Source organism: Vanellus vanellus (genome assembly GCF_965231255.1).
Source record: "Vanellus vanellus genome assembly, chromosome: 14".
NCBI lineage: Eukaryota > Metazoa > Chordata > Aves > Charadriiformes > Charadriidae > Vanellus > Vanellus vanellus.
This window is the reverse complement of record NC_138919.1, coordinates 1930500-1954815: the sequence shown is the minus strand read 5'-3', so window position 1 is coordinate 1954815 and position 24316 is coordinate 1930500. Positions and strand designations below refer to the sequence as shown.

Here is a 24316-nt window from a genome sequence, read left to right as displayed (position 1 = left end):
GAGCTGGTTCCATGCATGCAGGATTCCTTCTTAGTGATCAAGGAAAAGGCATTTGCTCTCCTGGTTGTAATAGGCAAAAAGCAGCCAGGTGCTGCCACGCGAACTCTGTCTTGCTTCAGTTCCTCTGCACTCGCTGTTTGTGTGTTTCCCAGTCTCCCTTGCTGGAATAATGCAGGTAGCTAAATGAGAGCGTAGGTCGGTGGAGGCGGTTTAAGCTCCGTCATCTCTCTGCAGTGAGGAAGGACAGCCGTCTGTTCTCCCAGCTGAACGAGCAGCGGGACACTGAGACCTTAAGAGGCCATAGGCTATTTTACCTGGTTTAACTGGTTAAGGGGGGCTGAGAGTTTCCAGGGGACTGGTGCATGTGGCTGAAGTGAACTGGGGTGAAGGTATCCCCCTCTCTTGCCCTTCATCTTGCATTCGCTTCAGTTCCCTTCTCTGTTCACAGATCTGTGGTGTTATATGCAACTAAGGAGGAGGAGAGGAAGGAGAAATACTGTGGAGCTCTTAAGGTGAAGGAGATGCTGCAGAATTCTCAGGAGGAGAAGGATGCTCAGAAGAAAATGGATGAAGACCAAAAATTGGAGAGTCTGTGTGTGGCAGAACCTGCAGCCCTGAGGGAGGCAGAGGCGGTGGCTGATCCTTTGCCCTCGGTCTTTGGCCATGCCAGTGATAACGACCCACTTGAGGCCATGGGCTCGTTAACTGACCTGCATCTGTGGCGGCTCTTGGGTGATTCCCCAGAAGGGGGTCCCTTTCCTGATACAGCGAATGGGAGAGATGCTCCTGGGATGGGCTTGGAGCAGGATTTGAAGCAACTGCCATCCCTCCCCGAAGGCATTCCAGCCCCTTTGGAGAAACGCATCAAAAAACTGGCTCAGGTAAGTCACATTTTTGAGTGCCTGGATGTCAGGTAGTGTCCAAGTCCTCGGCCTTGGTATCGCCTGAATGTAACAGTCGGTATCAGAGCTCTCATGGTGTCTCCTCTGCCTCTCTTGGCAAATTGTGGACGTGATGCAAGAGGTAATTTCCTAAGTCAATTTGAGAAGAATGAAGTTAAGATATGGACTAATGAGGCTGAAGGAGGAATTCCACCTTGATCGTTGTAATGTGCTGTGATGGTCAGGAGAGCATCTGTGAAGTGGCGTGCAGTGTTGTGTGCGTGAAATAAGTGGGCGCATCTGTAAAATATTACGTGTTGTACATTGTGAGAAGGCGTGAAAAGCCGTGTAGATGGGGCCTGAGGATTTCTCAGAACTGTTTCCCATGTCATACGCTGGCAGATGCCTTCCTTGAGGCATGGGTGCTATTTGGCATGTCCCGCACTGGTGCTGTATCCCTGGGCATTTGGGTTCTTTACCTCTCTTTAATATCTCAGAGTTGGGGTACCGTTTAGGGCGTGGAACCTATTACTTTGTAGGAGGGTGATCCCTCATCTTTTCAGCGGTAGCTCGTCGTGCAGGTGGAGTGCTGTAGGACTGCCCCATCTTCTGCAGAATGTTGTGAGGCGCTTTGGGACGTGCTGCTCTCGAGAAGCGGGAGAGCACTGGGTGCTCGTCAGGGATCCCTCTCCTGGCACGTCAGAGACGTGTGCTTTCAGGCTCGCTGTGGGGCTTCTGTGGTGTGAGGGCTGTCGCCAAGTGCTGAGATGTCTTGTTTCTGTGACCAGTGTTGTTTGTAAGCTTGGCATTTAAGTCGTAAAGCGTGTACTTAGCCCTCTGCGGTGGTGTGTGTTCTGCCGTGTTTTCCTAATGCCAAAGCGATGCGGCTGAAAGGGGAAGGAGCAGGAGCACTTGTCATCCCTTCACCTTCATTGATGGGACCGTCTCTCGTGTAAAAGCTGGGTGTGCTGTGAATTGTTGGAGATGGTGTGTGCCAGAACTGTGGTGACGGCTGTGTGGGGTTTGGGTTACTGTGTGCAGTGGGGAAGGAGCTGTTCTGCAGTTTTTGGGAGAGGGCCCAAAGTGTCTCTGGGGCTGCAGGTTCAATTCTGCGATCAGGAGACGCTTTGATTCTGACTTTGGTTTTACCATTTGCAGAAACGGAAGTTGGAGGATGGAGGTGAAAAACTGAAGAAGAAGAAGAAAGATGATTCTAACAAGAAGAAAAAGAAGTCCAAGTTTCCGATAGCTGGGTAAGGACGGGGAGGTAACGTTTGCTGCTCGACACCGTGCTTCAGGGTTACAGGTGGCATTTGTGACGCTGCAGTAGTACCCGTTGCAGTGGGGGTGGCTTGAGCGCGTGCTGCATAAACCCCAAGAGGTAAACCCCACGTTGCTTCCAAAGGGGGAGGTAAAAAGGCGGCTGAGGCTGAGGGGAGGAGCAGAGCTCCACAGCAAGAGTGTCGGAGCAAAGAGGGGCAGAGCTGGCTGAAATGTTGGTGTTTTGTGGAGCTGTGTAGAGGCACTGACGTTGGGAAGAGGTATTGGAGAGGCTGAAGAGAAGGCTAACGACTCCTGGGACAAGTCTGGGGGAGGAAAGGCGGGCAGGAAGGGCATGAACTCGGCGCTGTATGAGTGTCGGGCAGGCAGGGAGGAAGAGGGTAGAAGGCCATGGGTGGCCTGGCTGTGCACTCGCTTGTACTCCTGCCCAAAGTAATTCTTGTGTGAGCGCTCAGCCTGTTTTTATAGCTTCTCTCCTTTTGGGCTGTAAACCTGAGTGGTTATTCTTCCTGTTGTGGGTCTGCTTGTGCTCTTGGTCTGTCCTTGCTTTGGTGTGCCTGGCGGGTCTGTTTCCAGGTCAGTATCTGTTGCGTGTGTCTCTTTTGCTATGGTTTCCTTCCAGTTTTTTCCTTCTTCCTGTATCTGTCCTTCTGGATTTCCTTTTTCCTGCTTGGGTAACACCAACACCAAAGCACGCCTGAGCTGGTTCCATGCATGCAGGATTCCTTCTTAGTGATCAAGGAACCCTGGACTTCAGCAGGGCAAACTTTGGCCTTTTCAAACAATCACTAGGGGAAATCCCGTGGAGAAAGCTGTTTGAAGGTAAAGGTGCCCAGGATAGCTGGTCAGCATTCAGGGACTGCTTCTACCAAGCTCAAGATCAGAGCATCCCGACACGTAGGAAGTCAAGGAAGGGAGCCAGGAGACCTGTGTGGCTAAAGAGGGAACTGCTTGGCAAGCTCAAGTGGAAGAAGAGAGTTTATCGGTCATGGAAGGAGGGGCTGACCACTTGGGAAGAGTACAGGGCTGCTGTCAGGGGATGTAGAGAGGCAACTAGGAAAGCTAAGGCCTCCTTAGAGTTAAACCTGGCAAGAGGGGTCAAGGACAACAGGAAGAGCTTTTTCAAATACATGGCAGATAAAACTAACACCCGAGGCAATGTAGGCCCACTACTGAATGGGGTGGGTGCCCTGGTGACAGAAGATACGGAGAAGGCAGAACTACTGAATGCCTTCTTTGTCTCTGTCTACTCTGTCGGGGGCTGTCCTGAGGAGTCCTGTTCCGCTGAGACCCCAGATGAAGATGAAATCAAGTCAATGGATGAGTTTGCCTTAGTCGATGAGGACTGGGTCAGAGACCAGTTAAGCAACCTGGACATCCATAAATCCATGGGTCCAGATGGGATGCACCCGCGGGTGCTGAAGGAGCTGTCTGAAGTCATTGCTGGACCACTCTCCACCATCTTTACCAAGCCTTGGGAAACGGGCGAGGTGCCTGAGGACTGGAGGAAAGCAAATGTCACTCCAGTCTTCAAAAAGGGCAAGAAGGAGGACCCGGGTAACTATAGACCGGTCAGCCTCACCTCCATCCCTGGGAAACTGATGGAACAGCTTATCCTTGGTGCCCTCTCAAGGCATATCAAGGATAAGAGGGTTATTAGGGGCAGTCAGCATGGCTTTTCCAAGGGGAAGTCATGCTTGACCAACCTCATAGCCTTTTATGAGGAAGTAACGAGGTGGATGGATGATGGCAGAGCGGTAGATGTGGTCTACCTTGACTTCAGTAAAGCATTTGACACGGTCTCCCACAGCATCCTCATGGCTAAACTGAGGAAGTGTGGACTGGATGATCGGATAGTTAGGTGGACTGCGAACTGGCTGAAGGAGAGAAGCCAGAGAGTCGTAGTCAATGGGGCAGAGTCCAGTTGGAGGCCGGTAAGCAGTGGAGTGCCTCAAGGGTCGGTACTGGGGCCCATATTATTCAATATATTCATCAATGATTTAGATGAGGGAATCGAGTGTACTATCAGCAAGTTTGCTGATGACACTAAGCTAGGAGGAGTGGCTGACACGCCAGAGGGCTGTGCTGCCATCCAGAGAGACTTGGACAGGCTGGAGATTTGGGCAGGGAATAACTTAATGAAATACAACAAGGGAAAGTGTAGGGTCCTACATCTGGGCAGAAACAACCCCAGGTTCCAGTATAGGATGGGGAGCTACCTGTTAGAGAGCAGTGTAGAGGAAAGGGACCTGGGGGTCCTGGTGGACAGCAGGATGACCATGAGCCAGCACTGTGCCCTTGTGGCCAAGAAGGCCAATGGCATCCTGGGCTGTATTAGAAGGGGGGTGGTTAGCAGATGGAGAGAGGTCCTCCTTCCCCTCTACTCTGCCCTGGTGAGACCGCATGTGGAATATTGTGTCCAGTTCTGGGCCCCTCAGTTCAAGAAGGACAGAGAGCTGCTGGAGAGAGTCCAGCGTAGGGCAACTAAGATGATTCAGGGAGTAGAGCATCTCCCTTATGAGGAAAGACTGAGGGAGCTGGGTCTCTTGAGTTTGGAGAAGAGGAGACTGAGGGGTGATCTTATTAGCGTTTCTAAATATATAAAGGAGGAATGTCATGAGGATGGAGCCAGGCTCTTCTCAGTAGCAACCAATGATAGGACAAGGGGTAATGGATTCAAGCTGGAACACAAGAGGTTCCACTTAAATTTGAGAAGAAACTTCTTCTCAGTGAGGGTGACAGAGCACTGGAACAGGCTGCCCAGGGAGGTTGTGGAGTCTCCTTCTCTGGAGACTTTCAAGACTCACCTGGACGCCTTCCTGTGCAACCTCATCTAGGTGTTCCTGCTCCGACAGGGGGATTGGACTAGATGATCTTTTGAGGTCCGTTCCAATCCCTAGCATACTGTGATACTGTGTGAAAAGGCATTTGCTCTCCTGGTTGTAATAGGCAAAAAGCAGCCAGGTGCTGCCACGCGAACTCTGTCTTGCTTCAGTTCCTCTGCACTCGCTGTTTGTGTGTTTGCCAGTCTCCCTTGCTGGAATAATGCAGGTAGCTAAATGAGAGCGTAGGTCGGTGGAGGCGGTTTAAGCTCCGTCGTCTCTCTGCAGTGAGGAAGGACAGCCGTCTGTTCTCCCAGCTGAACGAGCAGCAGGACACTGAGACCTTAAGAGGCCGTAGGCTATTTTACCTGGTTTAACTGGTTAAGGGGGGCTGAGAGTTTCCAGGGGACTGGTGCATGTGGCTGAAGTGAACTGGGGTGAAGGTATCCCCCTCTCTTGCCCTTCATCTTGCATTCGCTTCAGTTCCCTTTCCTTCTCTGTTTACAGATCTATTGTGTTATATGCAACTAAGGAGGAGGAGAGGAAGGAGAAATACTGTGGAGCTCTTAGTGTGAAGGAGATGCTGCAGAATTTTCAGGAGGAGAAGGATGCTCAGAAGAAAGTGGATGAAGAGCAGAAAGTGGAGAGTCTGTCAGTGACAGAACCTGCAGCCGTGAGGGAGGCGGAGGCGGTGGCTGATCCTTTGCACTCGGCCAGTGATAACGACCCACTTGAGGCCATGGGCTCGTTAACTGACTTGCATCTGTGGCGTCTCCTGGGTGATTCCCCAGAAGGGGGTCCCTTTCCCGATACAGAGAATGGGAGAGATGCTCTTGGGATGGGCTTGGAGCAGGATTTGAAGCAACTGCCATCCCTCCCCGAAGGCATTCCAGCCCCTTTGGAGAAACGCATCAAAAAACTGGCTCAGGTAAGTCACAGTTTTGAGTGCCCGGATGTCAGGTAGTGTCCAAGTCCTCGGCCTTGGTATCGCCTGAATGTAACAGTCGGTATCGCACCTGTGTGGACGTGATGCAAGAGGTAATTTCCAAAGTCAATTTGAGAAGAATGATGTTAAGATATGGACTAATGAGGCTGAAGGAGGAATTCCACCTTGATCGTTGTAATGGGCTGTGATGGTCAGGAGAACATCTGTGAAGTGGCGTGCAGTGTTGTGTGCGTGAAATAAGTGGGTGCATCTGGAAAGCATTACACGTTGAACATCATGAGAAGGCGTGAAAAGCCATGTAGATAGGGCCTGAGGATTTGTCAGAACTGTTTCCCATGTCATACGCTGGCAGCTGCCTTCCTTGAGGCATGGGTGCTATTTGGCGTGTCCCGCACTGGAGCTGCATCCCTGGGCATTTGGGTTCTTTACCTCTCTTTAACATCTCAGAGTTGGGGTACCGTTTAGGGCGTGGAATCTATTACTTTGTAGGAGGGTGATCCCTCATCTTTTCAGCGGTAGCTCGTCGTGCAGGTGGAGTGCTGTGGTACTGCCCCATCTTCTGCAGAATGTTGTGAGGCGCTTTGGGATGCGCTGCTCTGGAGAAGCGGGAGAGCACTAGGTGCTGGTCTGGGATCCCTCTCCTGGCACGTCAGAGACGCGTGCTTTCAGGCTCGCTGTGGGGCTTCTGTGGTGTGAGGGCTGTCGCCAAGTGCTGAGATGTCTTGTTTCTGTGACCAGTGTTGTTTGTAAGCTTGGCATTTAAGTCGTAAAGCATGTACTTAGCCCTCTGCGGTGGTGTGTGTTCTGCCGTGTTTTCCTAATGCCAAAGCGATGCGGCTGAAAGGGGAAGGACAGGAGCACTTGTCATCCCTTCACCTTCATTGATGGGACCGTCTCTCGTGTAAAAGCTGGGTGTGCTGTGAATTGTTGGAGATGGTGTGTGCCAGAACTGTGGTGACGGCTGTGTGGGGTTTGGGTTACTGTGTGCAGTGGGGAAGGAGCTGTTCTGCAGGTGTTGGGAGAAGGCCCAAAGTGTCTCTGGGGCTGCAGGTGAAATTCCGCAAACAGGAGATGCTTTGATTCTGACTTGGATTTTACCCTCTCCAGACATGGAAGTTAATGGATGGAGGTGAAGAACAGAAAAAGAAGAAGAAGAAGAAGAATAAGAAGAAGAAGGAGGAAGATGATTCTAACACCAAGGAAAACAAGTCCAAGTTTCCAATAGCTGGGTAAGGACGGGGAGGTTACGCTTGCTGCTCGACACCGTGCTTCAGGGTTACAGGTGGCATTTGTTACGCTGCAGTAGTACCCGTTGTAGTGGGGGTGGCTTGAGCGCGTGCTGCATAAACCCCAAGAGGTAAACCCCGCGTTGCTTCCAAAGGGGAGGTAAAAAGGCGGCTGAGGCTGAGGGGAGGAGCAGAGCTCCACAGCAAGAGTGTCAGAGCAAAAAGGGGCAGAGCTGGCTGAAATGTTGGTGTTTTGTGGAGCTGTGTAGAGGCACTGACGTTGGGAAGAGGTATTGGAGAGGCTGAAGAGAAGGCTAACGACTCCTGGGACAAGTCTGGGGGAGGAAAGGCGGGCAGGAAGGGCATGAACTCGGCGCTGTATGAGTGTCGGGCAGGCAGGGAGGAAGAGGGTAGAAGGCCATGGGTGGCCTGGCTGTGCACTCGCTTGTACTCCTGCCCAAAGTAATTCTTGTGTGAGCGCTCAGCCTGTTTTTATAGCTTCTCTCCTTTTGGGCTGTAAACCTGAGTGGTTATTCTTCCTGTTGTGGGTCTGCTTGTGCTCTTGGTCTGTCCTTGCTTTGGTGTGCCTGGCGGGTCTGTTTCCAGGTCAGTATCTGTTGCGTGTGTCTCTTTTGCTATGGTTTCCTTCCAGTTTTTTCCTTCTTCCTGTATCTGTCCTTCTGGATTTCCTTTTTCCTGCTTGGGTAACACCAACACCAAAGCACGCCTGAGCTGGTTCCATGCATGCAGGATTCCTTCTTAGTGATCAAGGAAAAGGCATTTGCTCTCCTGGTTGTAATAGGCAAAAAGCAGCCGGGTGCTGCCACGCGAACTCTGTCTTGCTTCAGTTCCTCTGCACTCGCTGTTTGTGTGTTTCCCAGTCTCCCTTGCTGGAATAATGCAGGTAGCTAAATGAGAGCGTAGGTCGGTGGAGGCGGTTTAAGCTCCGTCATCTCTCTGCAGTGAGGAAGGACAGCCGTCTGTTCTCCCAGCTGAACGAGCAGCGGGACACTGAGACCTTAAGAGGCCATAGGCTATTTTACCTGGTTTAACTGGTTAAGGGGGGCTGAGAGTTTCCAGGGGACTGGTGCATGTGGCTGAAGTGAACTGGGGTGAAGGTATCCCCCTCTCTTGCCCTTCATCTTGCATTCGCTTCAGTTCCCTTCTCTGTTCACAGATCTGTGGTGTTATATGCAACTAAGGAGGAGGAGAGGAAGGAGAAATACTGTGGAGCTCTTAAGGTGAAGGAGATGCTGCAGAATTCTCAGGAGGAGAAGGATGCTCAGAAGAAAATGGATGAAGACCAAAAATTGGAGAGTCTGTGTGTGGCAGAACCTGCAGCCCTGAGGGAGGCAGAGGCGGTGGCTGATCCTTTGCCCTCGGTCTTTGGCCATGCCAGTGATAACGACCCACTTGAGGCCATGGGCTCGTTAACTGACCTGCATCTGTGGCGGCTCTTGGGTGATTCCCCAGAAGGGGGTCCCTTTCCTGATACAGCGAATGGGAGAGATGCTCCTGGGATGGGCTTGGAGCAGGATTTGAAGCAACTGCCATCCCTCTCCGAAGGCATTCCAGCCCCTTTGGAGAAACGCATCAAAAAACTGGCTCAGGTAAGTCACATTTTTGAGTGCCTGGATGTCAGGTAGTGTCCAAGTCCTTGGCCTTGGTATCGCCTGAATGTAACAGTCGGTATCAGAGCTCTCATGGTGTCTCCTCTGCCTCTCTTGGCAAATTGTGGACGTGATGCAAGAGGTAATTTCCTAAGTCAATTTGAGAAGAATGAAGTTAAGATATGGACTAATGAGGCTGAAGGAGGAATTCCACCTTGATCGTTGTAATGTGCTGTGATGGTCAGGAGAGCATCTGTGAAGTGGCGTGCAGTGTTGTGTGCGTGAAATAAGTGGGCGCATCTGTAAAATATTACGTGTTGTACATTGTGAGAAGGCGTGAAAAGCCGTGTAGATGGGGCCTGAGGATTTCTCAGAACTGTTTCCCATGTCATACGCTGGCAGATGCCTTCCTTGAGGCATGGGTGCTATTTGGCATGTCCCGCACTGGTGCTGTATCCCTGGGCATTTGGGTTCTTTACCTCTCTTTAATATCTCAGAGTTGGGGTACCGTTTAGGGCGTGGAACCTATTACTTTGTAGGAGGGTGATCCCTCATCTTTTCAGCGGTAGCTCGTCGTGCAGGTGGAGTGCTGTAGGACTGCCCCATCTTCTGCAGAATGTTGTGAGGCGCTTTGGGACGCGCTGCTCTGGAGAAGCGGGAGAGCACTGGGTGCTCGTCAGGGATCCCTCTCCTGGCACGTCAGAGACGTGTGCTTTCAGGCTCGCTGTGGGGCTTCTGTGGTGTGAGGGCTGTCGCCAAGTGCTGAGATGTCTTGTTTCTGTGACCAGTGTTGTTTGTAAGCTTGGCATTTAAGTCGTAAAGCGTGTACTTAGCCCTCTGCGGTGGTGTGTGTTCTGCCGTGTTTTCCTAATGCCGAAGCGATGCGGCTGAAAGGGGAAGGAGCAGGAGCACTTGTCATCCCTTCACCTTCATTGATGGGACCGTCTCTCGTGTAAAAGCTGGGTGTGCTGTGAATTGTTGGAGATGGTGTGTGCCAGAACTGTGGTGACGGCTGTGTGGGGTTTGGGTTACTGTGTGCAGTGGGGAAGGAGCTGTTCTGCAGTTTTTGGGAGAGGGCCCAAAGTGTCTCTGGGGCTGCAGGTTCAATTCTGCGATCAGGAGACGCTTTGATTCTGACTTTGGTTTTACCATTTGCAGAAACGGAAGTTGGAGGATGGAGGTGAAAAACTGAAGAAGAAGAAGAAAGATGATTCTAACAAGAAGAAAAAGAAGTCCAAGTTTCCGATAGCTGGGTAAGGACGGGGAGGTAACGTTTGCTGCTCGACACCGTGCTTCAGGGTTACAGGTGGCATTTGTGACGCTGCAGTAGTACCCGTTGCAGTGGGGGTGGCTTGAGCGTGTGCTGCATAAACCCCAAGAGGTAAACCCCGCGTTGCTTCCAAAGGGGGAGGTAAAAAGGCGGCTGAGGCTGAGGGGAGGAGCAGAGCTCCACAGCAAGAGTGTCAGAGCAAAAAGGGGCAGAGCTGGCTGAAATGTTGGTGTTTTGTGGAGCTGTGTAGAGGCACTGACGTTGGGAAGAGGTATTGGAGAGGCTGAAGAGAAGGCTAACGACTCCTGGGACAAGTCTGGGGGAGGAAAGGCGGGCAGGAAGGGCATGAACTCGGCGCTGTATGAGTGTCGGGCAGGCAGGGAGGAAGAGGGTAGAAGGCCATGGGTGGCCTGGCTGTGCACTCGCTTGTACTCCTGCCCAAAGTAATTCTTGTGTGAGCGCTCAGCCTGTTTTTATAGCTTCTCTCCTTTTGGGCTGTAAACCTGAGTGGTTATTCTTCCTGTTGTGGGTCTGCTTGTGCTCTTGGTCTGTCCTTGCTTTGGTGTGCCTGGCGGGTCTGTTTCCAGGTCAGTATCTGTTGCGTGTGTCTCTTTTGCTATGGTTTCCTTCCAGTTTTTTCCTTCTTCCTGTATCTGTCCTTCTGGATTTCCTTTTTCCTGCTTGGGTAACACCAACACCAAAGCACGCCTGAGCTGGTTCCATGCATGCAGGATTCCTTCTTAGTGATCAAGGAACCCTGGACTTCAGCAGGGCAAACTTTGGCCTTTTCAAACAATCACTAGGGGAAATCCCGTGGAGAAAGCTGTTTGAAGGTAAAGGTGCCCAGGATAGCTGGTCAGCATTCAGGGACTGCTTCTACCAAGCTCAAGATCAGAGCATCCCGACACGTAGGAAGTCAAGGAAGGGAGCCAGGAGACCTGTGTGGCTAAAGAGGGAACTGCTTGGCAAGCTCAAGTGGAAGAAGAGAGTTTATCGGTCATGGAAGGAGGGGCTGACCACTTGGGAAGAGTACAGGGCTGCTGTCAGGGGATGTAGAGAGGCAACTAGGAAAGCTAAGGCCTCCTTAGAGTTAAACCTGGCAAGAGGGGTCAAGGACAACAGGAAGAGCTTTTTCAAATACATGGCAGATAAAACTAACACCCGAGGCAATGTAGGCCCACTACTGAATGGGGTGGGTGCCCTGGTGACAGAAGATACGGAGAAGGCAGAACTACTGAATGCCTTCTTTGTCTCTGTCTACTCTGTCGGGGGCTGTCCTGAGGAGTCCTGTTCCGCTGAGACCCCAGATGAAGATGAAATCAAGTCAATGGATGAGTTTGCCTTAGTCGATGAGGACTGGGTCAGAGACCAGTTAAGCAACCTGGACATCCATAAATCCATGGGTCCAGATGGGATGCACCCGCGGGTGCTGAAGGAGCTGTCTGAAGTCATTGCTGGACCACTCTCCACCATCTTTACCAAGCCTTGGGAAACGGGCGAGGTGCCTGAGGACTGGAGGAAAGCAAATGTCACTCCAGTCTTCAAAAAGGGCAAGAAGGAGGACCCGGGTAACTATAGACCGGTCAGCCTCACCTCCATCCCTGGGAAACTGATGGAACAGCTTATCCTTGGTGCCCTCTCAAGGCATATCAAGGATAAGAGGGTTATTAGGGGCAGTCAGCATGGCTTTTCCAAGGGGAAGTCATGCTTGACCAACCTCATAGCCTTTTATGAGGAAGTAACGAGGTGGATGGATGATGGCAGAGCGGTAGATGTGGTCTACCTTGACTTCAGTAAAGCATTTGACACGGTCTCCCACAGCATCCTCATGGCTAAACTGAGGAAGTGTGGACTGGATGATCGGATAGTTAGGTGGACTGCGAACTGGCTGAAGGAGAGAAGCCAGAGAGTCGTAGTCAATGGGGCAGAGTCCAGTTGGAGGCCGGTAAGCAGTGGAGTGCCTCAAGGGTCGGTACTGGGGCCCATATTATTCAATATATTCATCAATGATTTAGATGAGGGAATCGAGTGTACTATCAGCAAGTTTGCTGATGACACTAAGCTAGGAGGAGTGGCTGACACGCCAGAGGGCTGTGCTGCCATCCAGAGAGACTTGGACAGGCTGGAGATTTGGGCAGGGAATAACTTAATGAAATACAACAAGGGAAAGTGTAGGGTCCTACATCTGGGCAGAAACAACCCCAGGTTCCAGTATAGGATGGGGAGCTACCTGTTAGAGAGCAGTGTAGAGGAAAGGGACCTGGGGGTCCTGGTGGACAGCAGGATGACCATGAGCCAGCACTGTGCCCTTGTGGCCAAGAAGGCCAATGGCATCCTGGGCTGTATTAGAAGGGGGGTGGTTAGCAGATGGAGAGAGGTCCTCCTTCCCCTCTACTCTGCCCTGGTGAGACCGCATGTGGAATATTGTGTCCAGTTCTGGGCCCCTCAGTTCAAGAAGGACAGAGAGCTGCTGGAGAGAGTCCAGCGTAGGGCAACTAAGATGATTCAGGGAGTAGAGCATCTCCCTTATGAGGAAAGACTGAGGGAGCTGGGTCTCTTGAGTTTGGAGAAGAGGAGACTGAGGGGTGATCTTATTAGCGTTTCTAAATATATAAAGGAGGAATGTCATGAGGATGGAGCCAGGCTCTTCTCAGTAGCAACCAATGATAGGACAAGGGGTAATGGATTCAAGCTGGAACACAAGAGGTTCCACTTAAATTTGAGAAGAAACTTCTTCTCAGTGAGGGTGACAGAGCACTGGAACAGGCTGCCCAGGGAGGTTGTGGAGTCTCCTTCTCTGGAGACTTTCAAGACTCACCTGGACGCCTTCCTGTGCAACCTCATCTAGGTGTTCCTGCTCCGACAGGGGGATTGGACTAGATGATCTTTTGAGGTCCGTTCCAATCCCTAGCATACTGTGATACTGTGTGAAAAGGCATTTGCTCTCCTGGTTGTAATAGGCAAAAAGCAGCCAGGTGCTGCCACGCGAACTCTGTCTTGCTTCAGTTCCTCTGCACTCGCTGTTTGTGTGTTTGCCAGTCTCCCTTGCTGGAATAATGCAGGTAGCTAAATGAGAGCGTAGGTCGGTGGAGGCGGTTTAAGCTCCGTCGTCTCTCTGCAGTGAGGAAGGACAGCCGTCTGTTCTCCCAGCTGAACGAGCAGCAGGACACTGAGACCTTAAGAGGCCGTAGGCTATTTTACCTGGTTTAACTGGTTAAGGGGGGCTGAGAGTTTCCAGGGGACTGGTGCATGTGGCTGAAGTGAACTGGGGTGAAGGTATCCCCCTCTCTTGCCCTTCATCTTGCATTCGCTTCAGTTCCCTTTCCTTCTCTGTTTACAGATCTATTGTGTTATATGCAACTAAGGAGGAGGAGAGGAAGGAGAAATACTGTGGAGCTCTTAGTGTGAAGGAGATGCTGCAGAATTTTCAGGAGGAGAAGGATGCTCAGAAGAAAGTGGATGAAGAGCAGAAAGTGGAGAGTCTGTCAGTGACAGAACCTGCAGCCGTGAGGGAGGCGGAGGCGGTGGCTGATCCTTTGCACTCGGCCAGTGATAACGACCCACTTGAGGCCATGGGCTCGTTAACTGACTTGCATCTGTGGCGTCTCCTGGGTGATTCCCCAGAAGGGGGTCCCTTTCCCGATACAGAGAATGGGAGAGATGCTCTTGGGATGGGCTTGGAGCAGGATTTGAAGCAACTGCCATCCCTCCCCGAAGGCATTCCAGCCCCTTTGGAGAAACGCATCAAAAAACTGGCTCAGGTAAGTCACAGTTTTGAGTGCCCGGATGTCAGGTAGTGTCCAAGTCCTCGGCCTTGGTATCGCCTGAATGTAACAGTCGGTATCGCACCTGTGTGGACGTGATGCAAGAGGTAATTTCCAAAGTCAATTTGAGAAGAATGATGTTAAGATATGGACTAATGAGGCTGAAGGAGGAATTCCACCTTGATCGTTGTAATGGGCTGTGATGGTCAGGAGAACATCTGTGAAGTGGCGTGCAGTGTTGTGTGCGTGAAATAAGTGGGTGCATCTGGAAAGCATTACACGTTGAACATCATGAGAAGGCGTGAAAAGCCATGTAGATAGGGCCTGAGGATTTGTCAGAACTGTTTCCCATGTCATACGCTGGCAGCTGCCTTCCTTGAGGCATGGGTGCTATTTGGCGTGTCCCGCACTGGAGCTGCATCCCTGGGCATTTGGGTTCTTTACCTCTCTTTAACATCTCAGAGTTGGGGTACCGTTTAGGGCGTGGAATCTATTACTTTGTAGGAGGGTGATCCCTCATCTTTTCAGCGGTAGCTCGTCGTGCAGGTGGAGTGCTGTGGTACTGCCCCATCTTCTGCAGAATGTTGTGATGCGCTTTGGGATGCGCTGCTCTGGAGAAGCGGGAGAGCACTAGGTGCTGGTCTGGGATCCCTCTCCTGGCACGTCAGAGACGCGTGCTTTCAGGCTCGCTGTGGGGCTTCTGTGGTGTGAGGGCTGTCGCCAAGTGCTGAGATGTCTTGTTTCTGTGACCAGTGTTGTTTGTAAGCTTGGCATTTAAGTCGTAAAGCATGTACTTAGCCCTCTGCGGTGGTGTGTGTTCTGCCGTGTTTTCCTAATGCCAAAGCGATGCGGCTGAAAGGGGAAGGACAGGAGCACTTGTCATCCCTTCACCTTCATTGATGGGACCGTCTCTCGTGTAAAAGCTGGGTGTGCTGTGAATTGTTGGAGATGGTGTGTGCCAGAACTGTGGTGACGGCTGTGTGGGGTTTGGGTTACTGTGTGCAGTGGGGAAGGAGCTGTTCTGCAGGTGTTGGGAGAAGGCCCAAAGTGTCTCTGGGGCTGCAGGTGAAATTCCGCAAACAGGAGATGCTTTGATTCTGACTTGGATTTTACCCTCTCCAGACATGGAAGTTAATGGATGGAGGTGAAGAACAGAAAAAGAAGAAGAAGAAGAAGAATAAGAAGAAGAAGGAGGAAGATGATTCTAACACCAAGGAAAACAAGTCCAAGTTTCCAATAGCTGGGTAAGGACGGGGAGGTTACGCTTGCTGCTCGACACCGTGCTTCAGGGTTACAGGTGGCATTTGTTACGCTGCAGTAGTACCCGTTGTAGTGGGGGTGGCTTGAGCGCGTGCTGCATAAACCCCAAGAGGTAAACCCCGCGTTGCTTCCAAAGGGGAGGTAAAAAGGCGGCTGAGGCTGAGGGGAGGAGCAGAGCTCCACAGCAAGAGTGTCAGAGCAAAAAGGGGCAGAGCTGGCTGAAATGTTGGTGTTTTGTGGAGCTGTGTAGAGGCACTGACGTTGGGAAGAGGTATTGGAGAGGCTGAAGAGAAGGCTAACGACTCCTGGGACAAGTCTGGGGGAGGAAAGGCGGGCAGGAAGGGCATGAACTCGGCGCTGTATGAGTGTCGGGCAGGCAGGGAGGAAGAGGGTAGAAGGCCATGGGTGGCCTGGCTGTGCACTCGCTTGTACTCCTGCCCAAAGTAATTCTTGTGTGAGCGCTCAGCCTGTTTTTATAGCTTCTCTCCTTTTGGGCTGTAAACCTGAGTGGTTATTCTTCCTGTTGTGGGTCTGCTTGTGCTCTTGGTCTGTCCTTGCTTTGGTGTGCCTGGCGGGTCTGTTTCCAGGTCAGTATCTGTTGCGTGTGTCTCTTTTGCTATGGTTTCCTTCCAGTTTTTTCCTTCTTCCTGTATCTGTCCTTCTGGATTTCCTTTTTCCTGCTTGGGTAACACCAACACCAAAGCACGCCTGAGCTGGTTCCATGCATGCAGGATTCCTTCTTAGTGATCAAGGAAAAGGCATTTGCTCTCCTGGTTGTAATAGGCAAAAAGCAGCCGGGTGCTGCCACGCGAACTCTGTCTTGCTTCAGTTCCTCTGCACTCGCTGTTTGTGTGTTTCCCAGTCTCCCTTGCTGGAATAATGCAGGTAGCTAAATGAGAGCGTAGGTCGGTGGAGGCGGTTTAAGCTCCGTCATCTCTCTGCAGTGAGGAAGGACAGCCGTCTGTTCTCCCAGCTGAACGAGCAGCGGGACACTGAGACCTTAAGAGGCCATAGGCTATTTTACCTGGTTTAACTGGTTAAGGGGGGCTGAGAGTTTCCAGGGGACTGGTGCATGTGGCTGAAGTGAACTGGGGTGAAGGTATCCCCCTCTCTTGCCCTTCATCTTGCATTCGCTTCAGTTCCCTTCTCTGTTCACAGATCTGTGGTGTTATATGCAACTAAGGAGGAGGAGAGGAAGGAGAAATACTGTGGAGCTCTTAAGGTGAAGGAGATGCTGCAGAATTCTCAGGAGGAGAAGGATGCTCAGAAGAAAATGGATGAAGACCAAAAATTGGAGAGTCTGTGTGTGGCAGAACCTGCAGCCGTGAGGGAGGCAGAGGCGGTGGCTGATCCTTTGCCCTCGGTCTTTGGCCATGCCAGTGATAACGACCCACTTGAGGCCATGGGCTCGTTAACTGACCTGCATCTGTGGCGGCTCTTGGGTGATTCCCCAGAAGGGGGTCCCTTTCCTGATACAGCGAATGGGAGAGATGCTCCTGGGATGGGCTTGGAGCAGGATTTGAAGCAACTGCCATCCCTCTCCGAAGGCATTCCAGCCCCTTTGGAGAAACGCATCAAAAAACTGGCTCAGGTAAGTCACATTTTTGAGTGCCTGGATGTCAGGTAGTGTCCAAGTCCTTGGCCTTGGTATCGCCTGAATGTAACAGTCGGTATCAGAGCTCTCATGGTGTCTCCTCTGCCTCTCTTGGCAAATTGTGGACGTGATGCAAGAGGTAATTTCCTAAGTGAATTTGAGAAGAATGAAGTTAAGATATGGACTAATGAGGCTGAAGGAGGAATTCCACCTTGATCGTTGTAATGTGCTGTGATGGTCAGGAGAGCATCTGTGAAGTGGCGTGCAGTGTTGTGTGTGTGAAATAAGTGGGCGCATCTGGAAAATATTACGTGTTGTACATTGTGAGAAGGCGTGAAAAGCCGTGTAGATGGGGCCTGAGGATTTCTCAGAACTGTTTCCCATGTCATACGCTGGCAGATGCCTTCCTTGAGGCATGGGTGCTATTTGGCGTGTCCCGCACTGGAGCTGCATCCCTGGGCATTTGGGTTCTTTACCTCTCTTTAACATCTCAGAGTTGGGGTACCGTTTAGGGCGTGGAATCTATTACTTTGTAGGAGGGTGATCCCTCATCTTTTCAGCGGTAGCTCGTCGTGCAGGTGGAGTGCTGTGGTACTGCCCCATCTTCTGCAGAATGTTGTGAGGCGCTTTGGGATGCGCTGCTCTGGAGAAGCGGGAGAGCACTGGGTGCTGGTCTGGGATCCCTCTCCTGGCACGTCAGAGACGCGCGCTTTCAGGCTCGCTGTGGGGCTTCTGTGGTGTGAGGGCTGTCGCCATCAGCCTGTCGCCAAGTGCTGAGATGTCTTGTTTCTGCGACCAGTGTTGTTTGTAAGCTTGGCATTTAAGTCGTAAAGCGTGTACTTAGCCCTCTGCGGTGGTGTGTGTTCTGCCGTGTTTTCCTAATGCCGAAGCGATGTGGCTGAAAGGGGAAGGAGCAGGAGCACTTGTCATCCCTTCACCTTCATTGATGGAACAGTCTCTCGTGTAAAAGCTGGGTGTGCTGTGAATTGTTGGAGATGGTGTGTGCCAGAACTGTGGTGACAGCTGTGTGGGGTTTGGGTTACTGTGTGCAGTGGGGAAGGAGCTGTTCTGCAGTTTTTGGGAGAGGGCCCAAAGTGTCTCTGGGGCTGCAGGTTCAATTCTGTGATCAGGAGACGCTTTGATTCTGACTTTGGTTTTACCATTTGCAGAAGCGGAAGTTGGAGGATGGAGGTGAAAAACTGAAGAAGAAGGAGGAAGATGATTCCAACAACAAGGAAAAAAGTCCAAGTTTCCAATACCTGGGTAAGGACGGGGAGGTAACGCTTGCTGCTCGACACCGTGCTTCAGGGTTACAGGTGGCATTTGTGACGCTGCAGTAGTACCCGTTGCAGTGGGGGTGGCTTGAGCGCGTGCTGCATAAACCCCATGTGGTAAACCCCACGTTGCTTCCAAAGGGGGAGGTAAAAAGGCGGCTGAGGCTGAGGGGAGGAGCAGAGCTCCACAGCAAGAGTGTCAGAGCAAAGAGGGGCAGAGCTGGCTGAAATGTTGGTGTTTTGTGGAGCTGTGTAGAGGCACTGACGTTGGGAAGAGGTATTGGAGAGGCTGAAGAGAAGGCTAACGACTCCTGGGACAAGACTGGGGGAGGAAAGTGTGGGGGAAAATAATAGTATATCTTTGTGGATTTGATTTACACTCTTGTCATCTTTGTGCAGTGAGGAGAGAATTCTACTTTAACTTGGGTCTCGCCTTGAGGCAGACCTGTCCTTTTGTCAATTATTGCCCAGGTGATGACCCTGCAGGATGAATCTTTCTGCTTCCCCTGAGTTTCAGGTTGTACAGCTGCGAAGAGCTTTACCTTGGATTGTTCGAGGAGATGGCCATGGATGGATTGATTTTTTTCTCTGTGGTGGGCAGCTACACTCTGTGTCTTAAAAATGGAAGCTGTGGGTCAAATCAAGCATGCACTCGCTTTGAGAAGCAGAGTGGTGTGCAGAACAGCAGTGTTGCATATGGTGAAGTCTGCCTCGTTTCCAGAGATGGGTTTAGTTTCCTCCGCTCCACTAGAATCTGCTTTAGGGCAGTTCTGTTTAACACCGTCCAACTTTCCATCATTCCCAGGCTGTTGTTTCACAAGCAACAGTTATTAAATCTGACATAAGAGTTGTGGGACAAATGCATTCAGAAAGCATAGAGGATTACAGAAAAGGAACTGAAACTTAAAATTTAAATTTTGTTAAGTGAGCACCTGACAGATAAGTTACTAAAAAAAGGAAGATATAACTGAATGAAAATGCCTTGTGTTGTCTAGGACATCTGGTACCAGATGAAGTGTCAGGACTTCCGTCTTATCCTTAACTCTCAGGTATGACCTTAGGATCATAGAATATCTCTAATTGGAAGGGACCCATAAGGATCATCAAGTCCAACTTCCTGCTCCTCGCAGGACAACCTAAAACTAAACCATGTGACTAAGAGCATCGTCCAGACGCTCCTTAACCTCTGACAAGCTTGGTGCTGTGACCACTACCCTGGGGAGCCTTTTCTAGTGACCAACCACCTTCTAGGTGAAGAACCTTTTCCTAAAGTCCATTCTGCGCTTTCCCTGATGCAGCTTCATTCCATTTCCTCGTGTCCTATCGCTGGTCACCAGAGAGAGGAGATCAGCACCTCCCCCTCTGCGGTCCCACTTGAGGAAGGTGTAGACTGCAATGAGGTCACCCCTCAGCGATGAGATCACCCTTCAGTCTCCTCCCAGCTGAATGAGCAGCGGGAGCTTAAGACCTTAAGAGGCCGTAGAATATTTTTGCTGATGTAACTGGTTAAGGTGCTGAGAGTTTCCAGGGGACTGGTGAATATGGCTGAAGTGAACTGGGGTGAAGGTATCCCCCTCTCTTGCCCTTCATCTTGTATTCACTTCAGTTCCCTTTCCTCCTCCGTACTTTGTTTACAGCTTTACAGTATTAAATGCAAATAAGAAGGCGGCCCTCTTAGTGTGAAAGAGATGCTGAAGAATTTTCAGGAGGAGAAGGATGCTCAGAAGAAAAATGATGAAGAGCAGAAAGTGGAGACTGTCACCAGCAAAACCTGCAGCTGTGAGGGAGGCGGAGGTGGTGGCTGACCCTTTGCCAGTGATAACAACCTGCTTCAGGCAGCAACAGCCATGGACTTGTTAACTGACCTGGACCTGGAGCGGATCCTGGGTGAATCCCCAGAAGGGAGTCCTTTTCCTGATGTGGAGGACGGGAGCAATGCTATTAGGATGGGCTTGGAGCAGGATTTGAAGCAACCACCATCGCTCCCCGAAGGCATTCCAGCCCGCTGCACTTCAGCTGCCAGGAAGATCTGCAGAATAAATGGGACTGCTGACATCCTTTTCTTCCTTTTCCATAGTCTCTGAAACTAGATTAAAAGGCATAGCTTGGGAGAAAGGTCTTGAGTCTGTTGATTCTAAAATCTAAAGAACCATTGTGTGGTTTGGTTTGTACTTTGTTCCTCTCTGCCTGCCTCCAGCTCCCCAGGTTGCATGAGGTTTGCATTCATGTTGCTTGGAGAAGCCCTGGCAGGTCCCTGGTCAACACTGTGTTTGTTTTGTTCTTCAGCATCGAACTGCAGATGCGGGAGCTGAACAGCCAGATCCGGTCAGGGGTGTACGCCCACCTGGCTGCGTTCTTCCCATGCAGTAAGGACACTCTGGTGAAACGTGCCCGTAAGCTTTATCTCTATGAGCAGGTGAGTGTCATCTACCCAATGTGGTGGTGTCCTCCACTGTGCATGGTTCAGGCATCGCATCTGGTGGTGTGGGTTCAGAGCTGGTCTCAACCTTCCTGATTTGGGTGTCCCGGCTGGAACACACCATGTGGAACTTCAGTCTCTTCTGTTCTGTGCTGTGCTGTGCTCTAGGGTGGCCGATTGAAGGAGCCTCTACAGAAGCTAAAGGAAGCCATTGAAAGGGCCATGCCAGAGCAGATGGCCAAGTACCAGGAGGAATGCCAAGCCCACACTCAGGCCAAGTTTGCCAAGTAAGCTCCTTGTTTGCCCTTTAGGCACTTGTAGGTCTTCTCAGCAGGTTCCCTGTGACCTGTAGGCTGCTCTCATGAAGCACAGGCCAACTCTGAGAGAAGGGCTAAGCAGCCTCTCTGGAGAGGCCAGAAGTGAGAGACAGATGTTTGGGAAACGAAGGAACTCGGCTGAATTGCTGAAATCCTACAGACTAGACTCTTAACAAGACCAGATTGTGGTTGTGAAAGCAGTTAGAGGTAGTGGGGACTGCTGCCCCTGGCACCCAGGGGTCTGGCAAGGAAGAGAGTGCTGGGTGAAGGAGAGAGGGACAAAGGATAAAAGGAGAATCAACCACGCCGCTGTCTTCATCTTATTCTGTATCAAATTGGAGTGCTTCTCTGTAGATGGCCGTTTGATTTAGAGCAAAGCAAGTTTCACTTAATGCCTTCTCATTGCCTCTCGGCACGAAGGTCTCCAGAGAGGTTCAGTTCTGCGGTTGTTAACGACGCCTGTAATTGTGGCACTGGTTTACTACCTCTGCTGTTGCAGGAGATTAAAAAGGGAAGGAGTAACAAGGCTTATTTCCCCTGGCGCATCCGTGTGCGTGCGCACACAGAGCGAGGAAGGTGCCTTTCCCTTCCTCTTTCTTGCGGAGGCAGCGCAGGGTCGGTTTTATTAGCGAGGTGTTGTGCAGAGCCGGGTGTGTCCTGGCGTATTCATCCAGCCCCGGATAAAGCGAGTGACCTCCAAGTGGGGAAAGTTAATCCGCGTAACCGTATTTGAAATCTTCCTGTTCTTCAGGGAGCTGCTTTGCCACTTGGTGAAGATTAAGTTGGATGGTTATGACCTTGACAAGAATAAGGCTCAGTCTCTAGAGGATTATGTGAAGACCTTCCTAGATGGAGAGGTGAAGCCCCTTTGGCCAAAAGGCTGGATGCAGGCCAGGTGAGCAAGCCTCAAGTGGTACTCCAGGGATTCCTTGTCCTCAGGGACCTCGGAAGGTTATTAGTCCTCTCCCTGCTCAAAGAAGGGCTAGCTTCTAAGTTAGATCAGACTGCTCAGGGCCTTGTCCTATGGAGTGTCGGAAATCTCCAAGGATGGAGATTACCACATCTCTGTGGTAATCTCTATGTTAACCGAAATGGGAACTGGTCAATGCTGACAGCTTCAGGTTCGGAGCACTGAACCTTCCCTGGTGGGACGCAGCAGAATAGTTCATGCCTCAAACAACTCTCTGATCTGCACAGCTTGGGGTTTACCTTCTTAAATGGTGAAAATTGGCTTGAGGATGGCTCCCTGAGGGCCTTTGCCCATCCTTGTCCCCTCTGTGCTTCCCAAGCAGATTTCGACTGGGTGTGGGACGACCTGAATAAGTCGACAGCCACCCTGCTGACCTGTGACAACCGCAAGGTGAACTTCCACATGGAGTACAGCTGCAGCACCGCCACCATCCGGGGGAACAAAGAGCTGGCAGATGGGCAGCACTTCTGGGAGATCAAGATGACCTCCCCGGTCTACGCCACAGACATGGTACGTGGGGCAGAGTCGCTTATGGGCAGGCAGAAAGTTCCAGTGCTCTTTGAACAGGAGAGCAACCGTCTCCAGCAGTTCAGCTGGGCGTCCTCACTTTAGGAAAGGAAATTGGAGCTGGGAGCCTTCAACTGCAGCCTGAAATCTCAGACTTGGCTTCACCAAAACCTCTGCGGGTTTTGGACTGTGCCAAGCAAAGGAGGGGAGAGCCAGAGGTGGAGTCTTGTTTGTGTTTTGTTGCTTGAAAAGACACTGAGCTTGTGTTCTTCCTGGCCGGAGCGGGTGCCTGCAGCTTGCAGCTCTTGGAGCAGCTCACCTTACCTGCTTTTTGTGGACCCCTTAGAAACAGTGTGTGAACTCCAGGGTGCCCGGACTGCTGGTTGCACATCTCTGGGAGTTTCAGTGCCACTACCTGCACTCTGGTATTGCAAAACCTCAATTTTCCCCTTTTCATCACCCACTCTGGGGTGGGAGGGCAGGGATCAGGCAGCACGGGGACTTTTTTAGGCACTGAGCGAGGCTGTACCGGTGGGACCTCGCAGTGCGGGAGTTGGGATGAATTTGTGGAGTGCAGGCTTTCCACTGAATGTCGTTTTTTGTGTTTGAAGGACTACTGCATCACAAGGGAGACAAAACAAACTTTTCTTCGAGGTTTGGCCAAGGCTCCATCATTGGGGTGCATTTGGACATGTGGCACTGGACGCTCATGTTCTTCAAAAATGGCAAGTGCAGAGGTGTTAGGTTTAACCCCAGCCGGCAGCAGCTTTGAGGGTCTGAAATCTGAAACCCAGCAGCCACTAGAAAGAAAATTAACTCTATCCCAGCTGAAACCAGGACGACAGGTAAGAGCAAGGGCAGCCACAGCGGCCGGCAGGCAGAGGGGCTGGGAGGGCGAGCAGCGCAGCTGGCTGAACTCGGAGTCCAGCTGCAGCAGGACGGCTGGAGAACATGCTGGCCAAGGAGAAGACCAAGGCGTGAAGTGAGCAGGGGTTATGGTTTAGAAGTGGTTTTGTCAGGTCACGTTAATGGTGGGAGTTGATGATCTTCGAGGTCCCTTCTAACCTCAACAATTCTATGATTCTGTGAGGTTACATTTGTTTTTTAATAGATGCACTGAAAAGACCTGTAGACTTACAGAGGTCCTGACTCCGTGAAACAGGTAAACCGCACCCAAATATCTGAGCTTCATCTCCTGACTTGCTTTCAGAGCAAACCTTTGACTTGCTATCAAAGCCATCGCCTCTTCCTCAAGGATCCCTCTGCTCTGCAGACTGTCAGCAGAGACAAGATTTAAGGTGGCCTCCTGGTTTCAAAGCATACTAGACGCTAGTCATATAACAGACTTGACTCCTCCAAAGACAAAATGAAAGACCAGCCCCCTCCTCCTAACTCCTGTGTGTTGGTTTGGTGTCTGCCATGAACACTATGGGGCACAATCGCACAGCTGCACGTAGGGAAACGGGCTCCTGGAGAGGCATCTGCACCATTGCTGTGAAAGAGCAGTTACTCTGCTGAGCCCCTGATGAATTTAATGGTTTTGCATGTTGGCTCCTGCCGCTTCTCCTGTATCAAAGACTCTATTAAACTGTAATGATAGAAGCAGAAACTGTCTTTCATTCCTCTTACAGCCCTCGAAGGCAGGAATCTGGAGGCGCTTGTCAAAAATCGCCACGCTGGCACAGCTAGGCTGGAGGGGTGTTTTAAATGCAACGCCAGTGTGTCAGATCTAGAGGAGGTAAAGGCAGTGGGGATCACCCTGCCTCTGCCCCAGGGGGGTTCTCGTGGTTCCTGCGGGAACACCAGTGGGGCTGGGATGGATCTGCAGCGGGGCCAGACTGACTCCATAGCACCATGGGCTCATGGCAGTCCAGCTGCAGACCCAGGCAGAGTCTGTCACCCCCGCAGCACCCGGTGACACCACCATTCCAGTCCCTGTGATTTCTGACCACTTTCTGCAGGGCCCATGGTCAGCCCCTGCCTTTTGCTCCTGCGGCTTTTCCCGGCCTCTGAACTCTCCTCCGGTGAGCAGCATGTTTGCAGATGGTTTTGCTCTGAGTTGGTGCAAAGGGTGTTGGAGAGGGAAGAGAGTTGAAATAAATCGGACAGGAAATGGCATTTAACCTGTCCTCTCCATGGGTTTCCTCCCAGCACGGTCACTGGGAACACAAAGCT

The 24316-nt window shown here is 51.3% G+C and overlaps 2 protein-coding genes across 3 annotated transcripts in view; both read left to right on the top strand.

Moving 5' to 3' along the window:
- Window positions 1–19611, top strand: part of LOC309677819 (uncharacterized protein) — a gene marked incomplete at its 3' end in the record, with an annotated part of 29918 nt that extends 10307 nt beyond the window's left edge. The window contains exon 7 of the mRNA XM_082490715.1: window positions 19535–19611. Within this exon, the coding sequence (XP_082346841.1) occupies window positions 19535–19611 (77 nt within the window). The remainder of the gene's footprint in view (window positions 1–19534) is intronic.
- Window positions 16585–23742, top strand: LOC309677948 (ubinuclein-1-like). Of its 2 annotated transcripts, XM_082490857.1 has the most exons (8): window positions 16585–16651; window positions 17824–17917; window positions 18924–18977; window positions 20215–20344; window positions 20516–20634; window positions 21416–21559; window positions 21957–22144; window positions 23352–23742. In XM_082490857.1, the coding sequence occupies exons 4-7, from the start codon at window positions 20228–20230 to the stop codon at window positions 21985–21987; spliced, it is 411 nt and encodes a 136-aa protein (XP_082346983.1). In that variant the 5' UTR covers window positions 16585–16651; window positions 17824–17917; window positions 18924–18977; window positions 20215–20227; the 3' UTR covers window positions 21988–22144; window positions 23352–23742. The 2 variants fall into 2 exon arrangements, with proteins under 2 accessions (XP_082346983.1, XP_082346984.1); XM_082490858.1 differs by lacking the exons at window positions 16585–16651; window positions 17824–17917 and having other exon boundaries at window positions 18822–18977.
- Window positions 23743–24316: the final 574 nt, after the last annotated feature.

Bases quoted from the DNA above. Each gene is read 5' to 3' on its own strand.
- LOC309677948 (XM_082490857.1), top strand. From the start codon at position 20,228: ATGCGGGAGCTGAACAGCCAGATCCGGTCAGGGGTGTACGCCCACCTG. The intron at 20,635-21,415 runs GTAAGCTCCTTG...CCTGTTCTTCAG, and splicing joins ACTCAGGCCAAGTTTGCCAA to GGAGCTGCTTTGCCACTTGG. The intron at 21,560-21,956 runs GTGAGCAAGCCT...CTTCCCAAGCAG, and splicing joins AAAGGCTGGATGCAGGCCAG to ATTTCGACTGGGTGTGGGAC.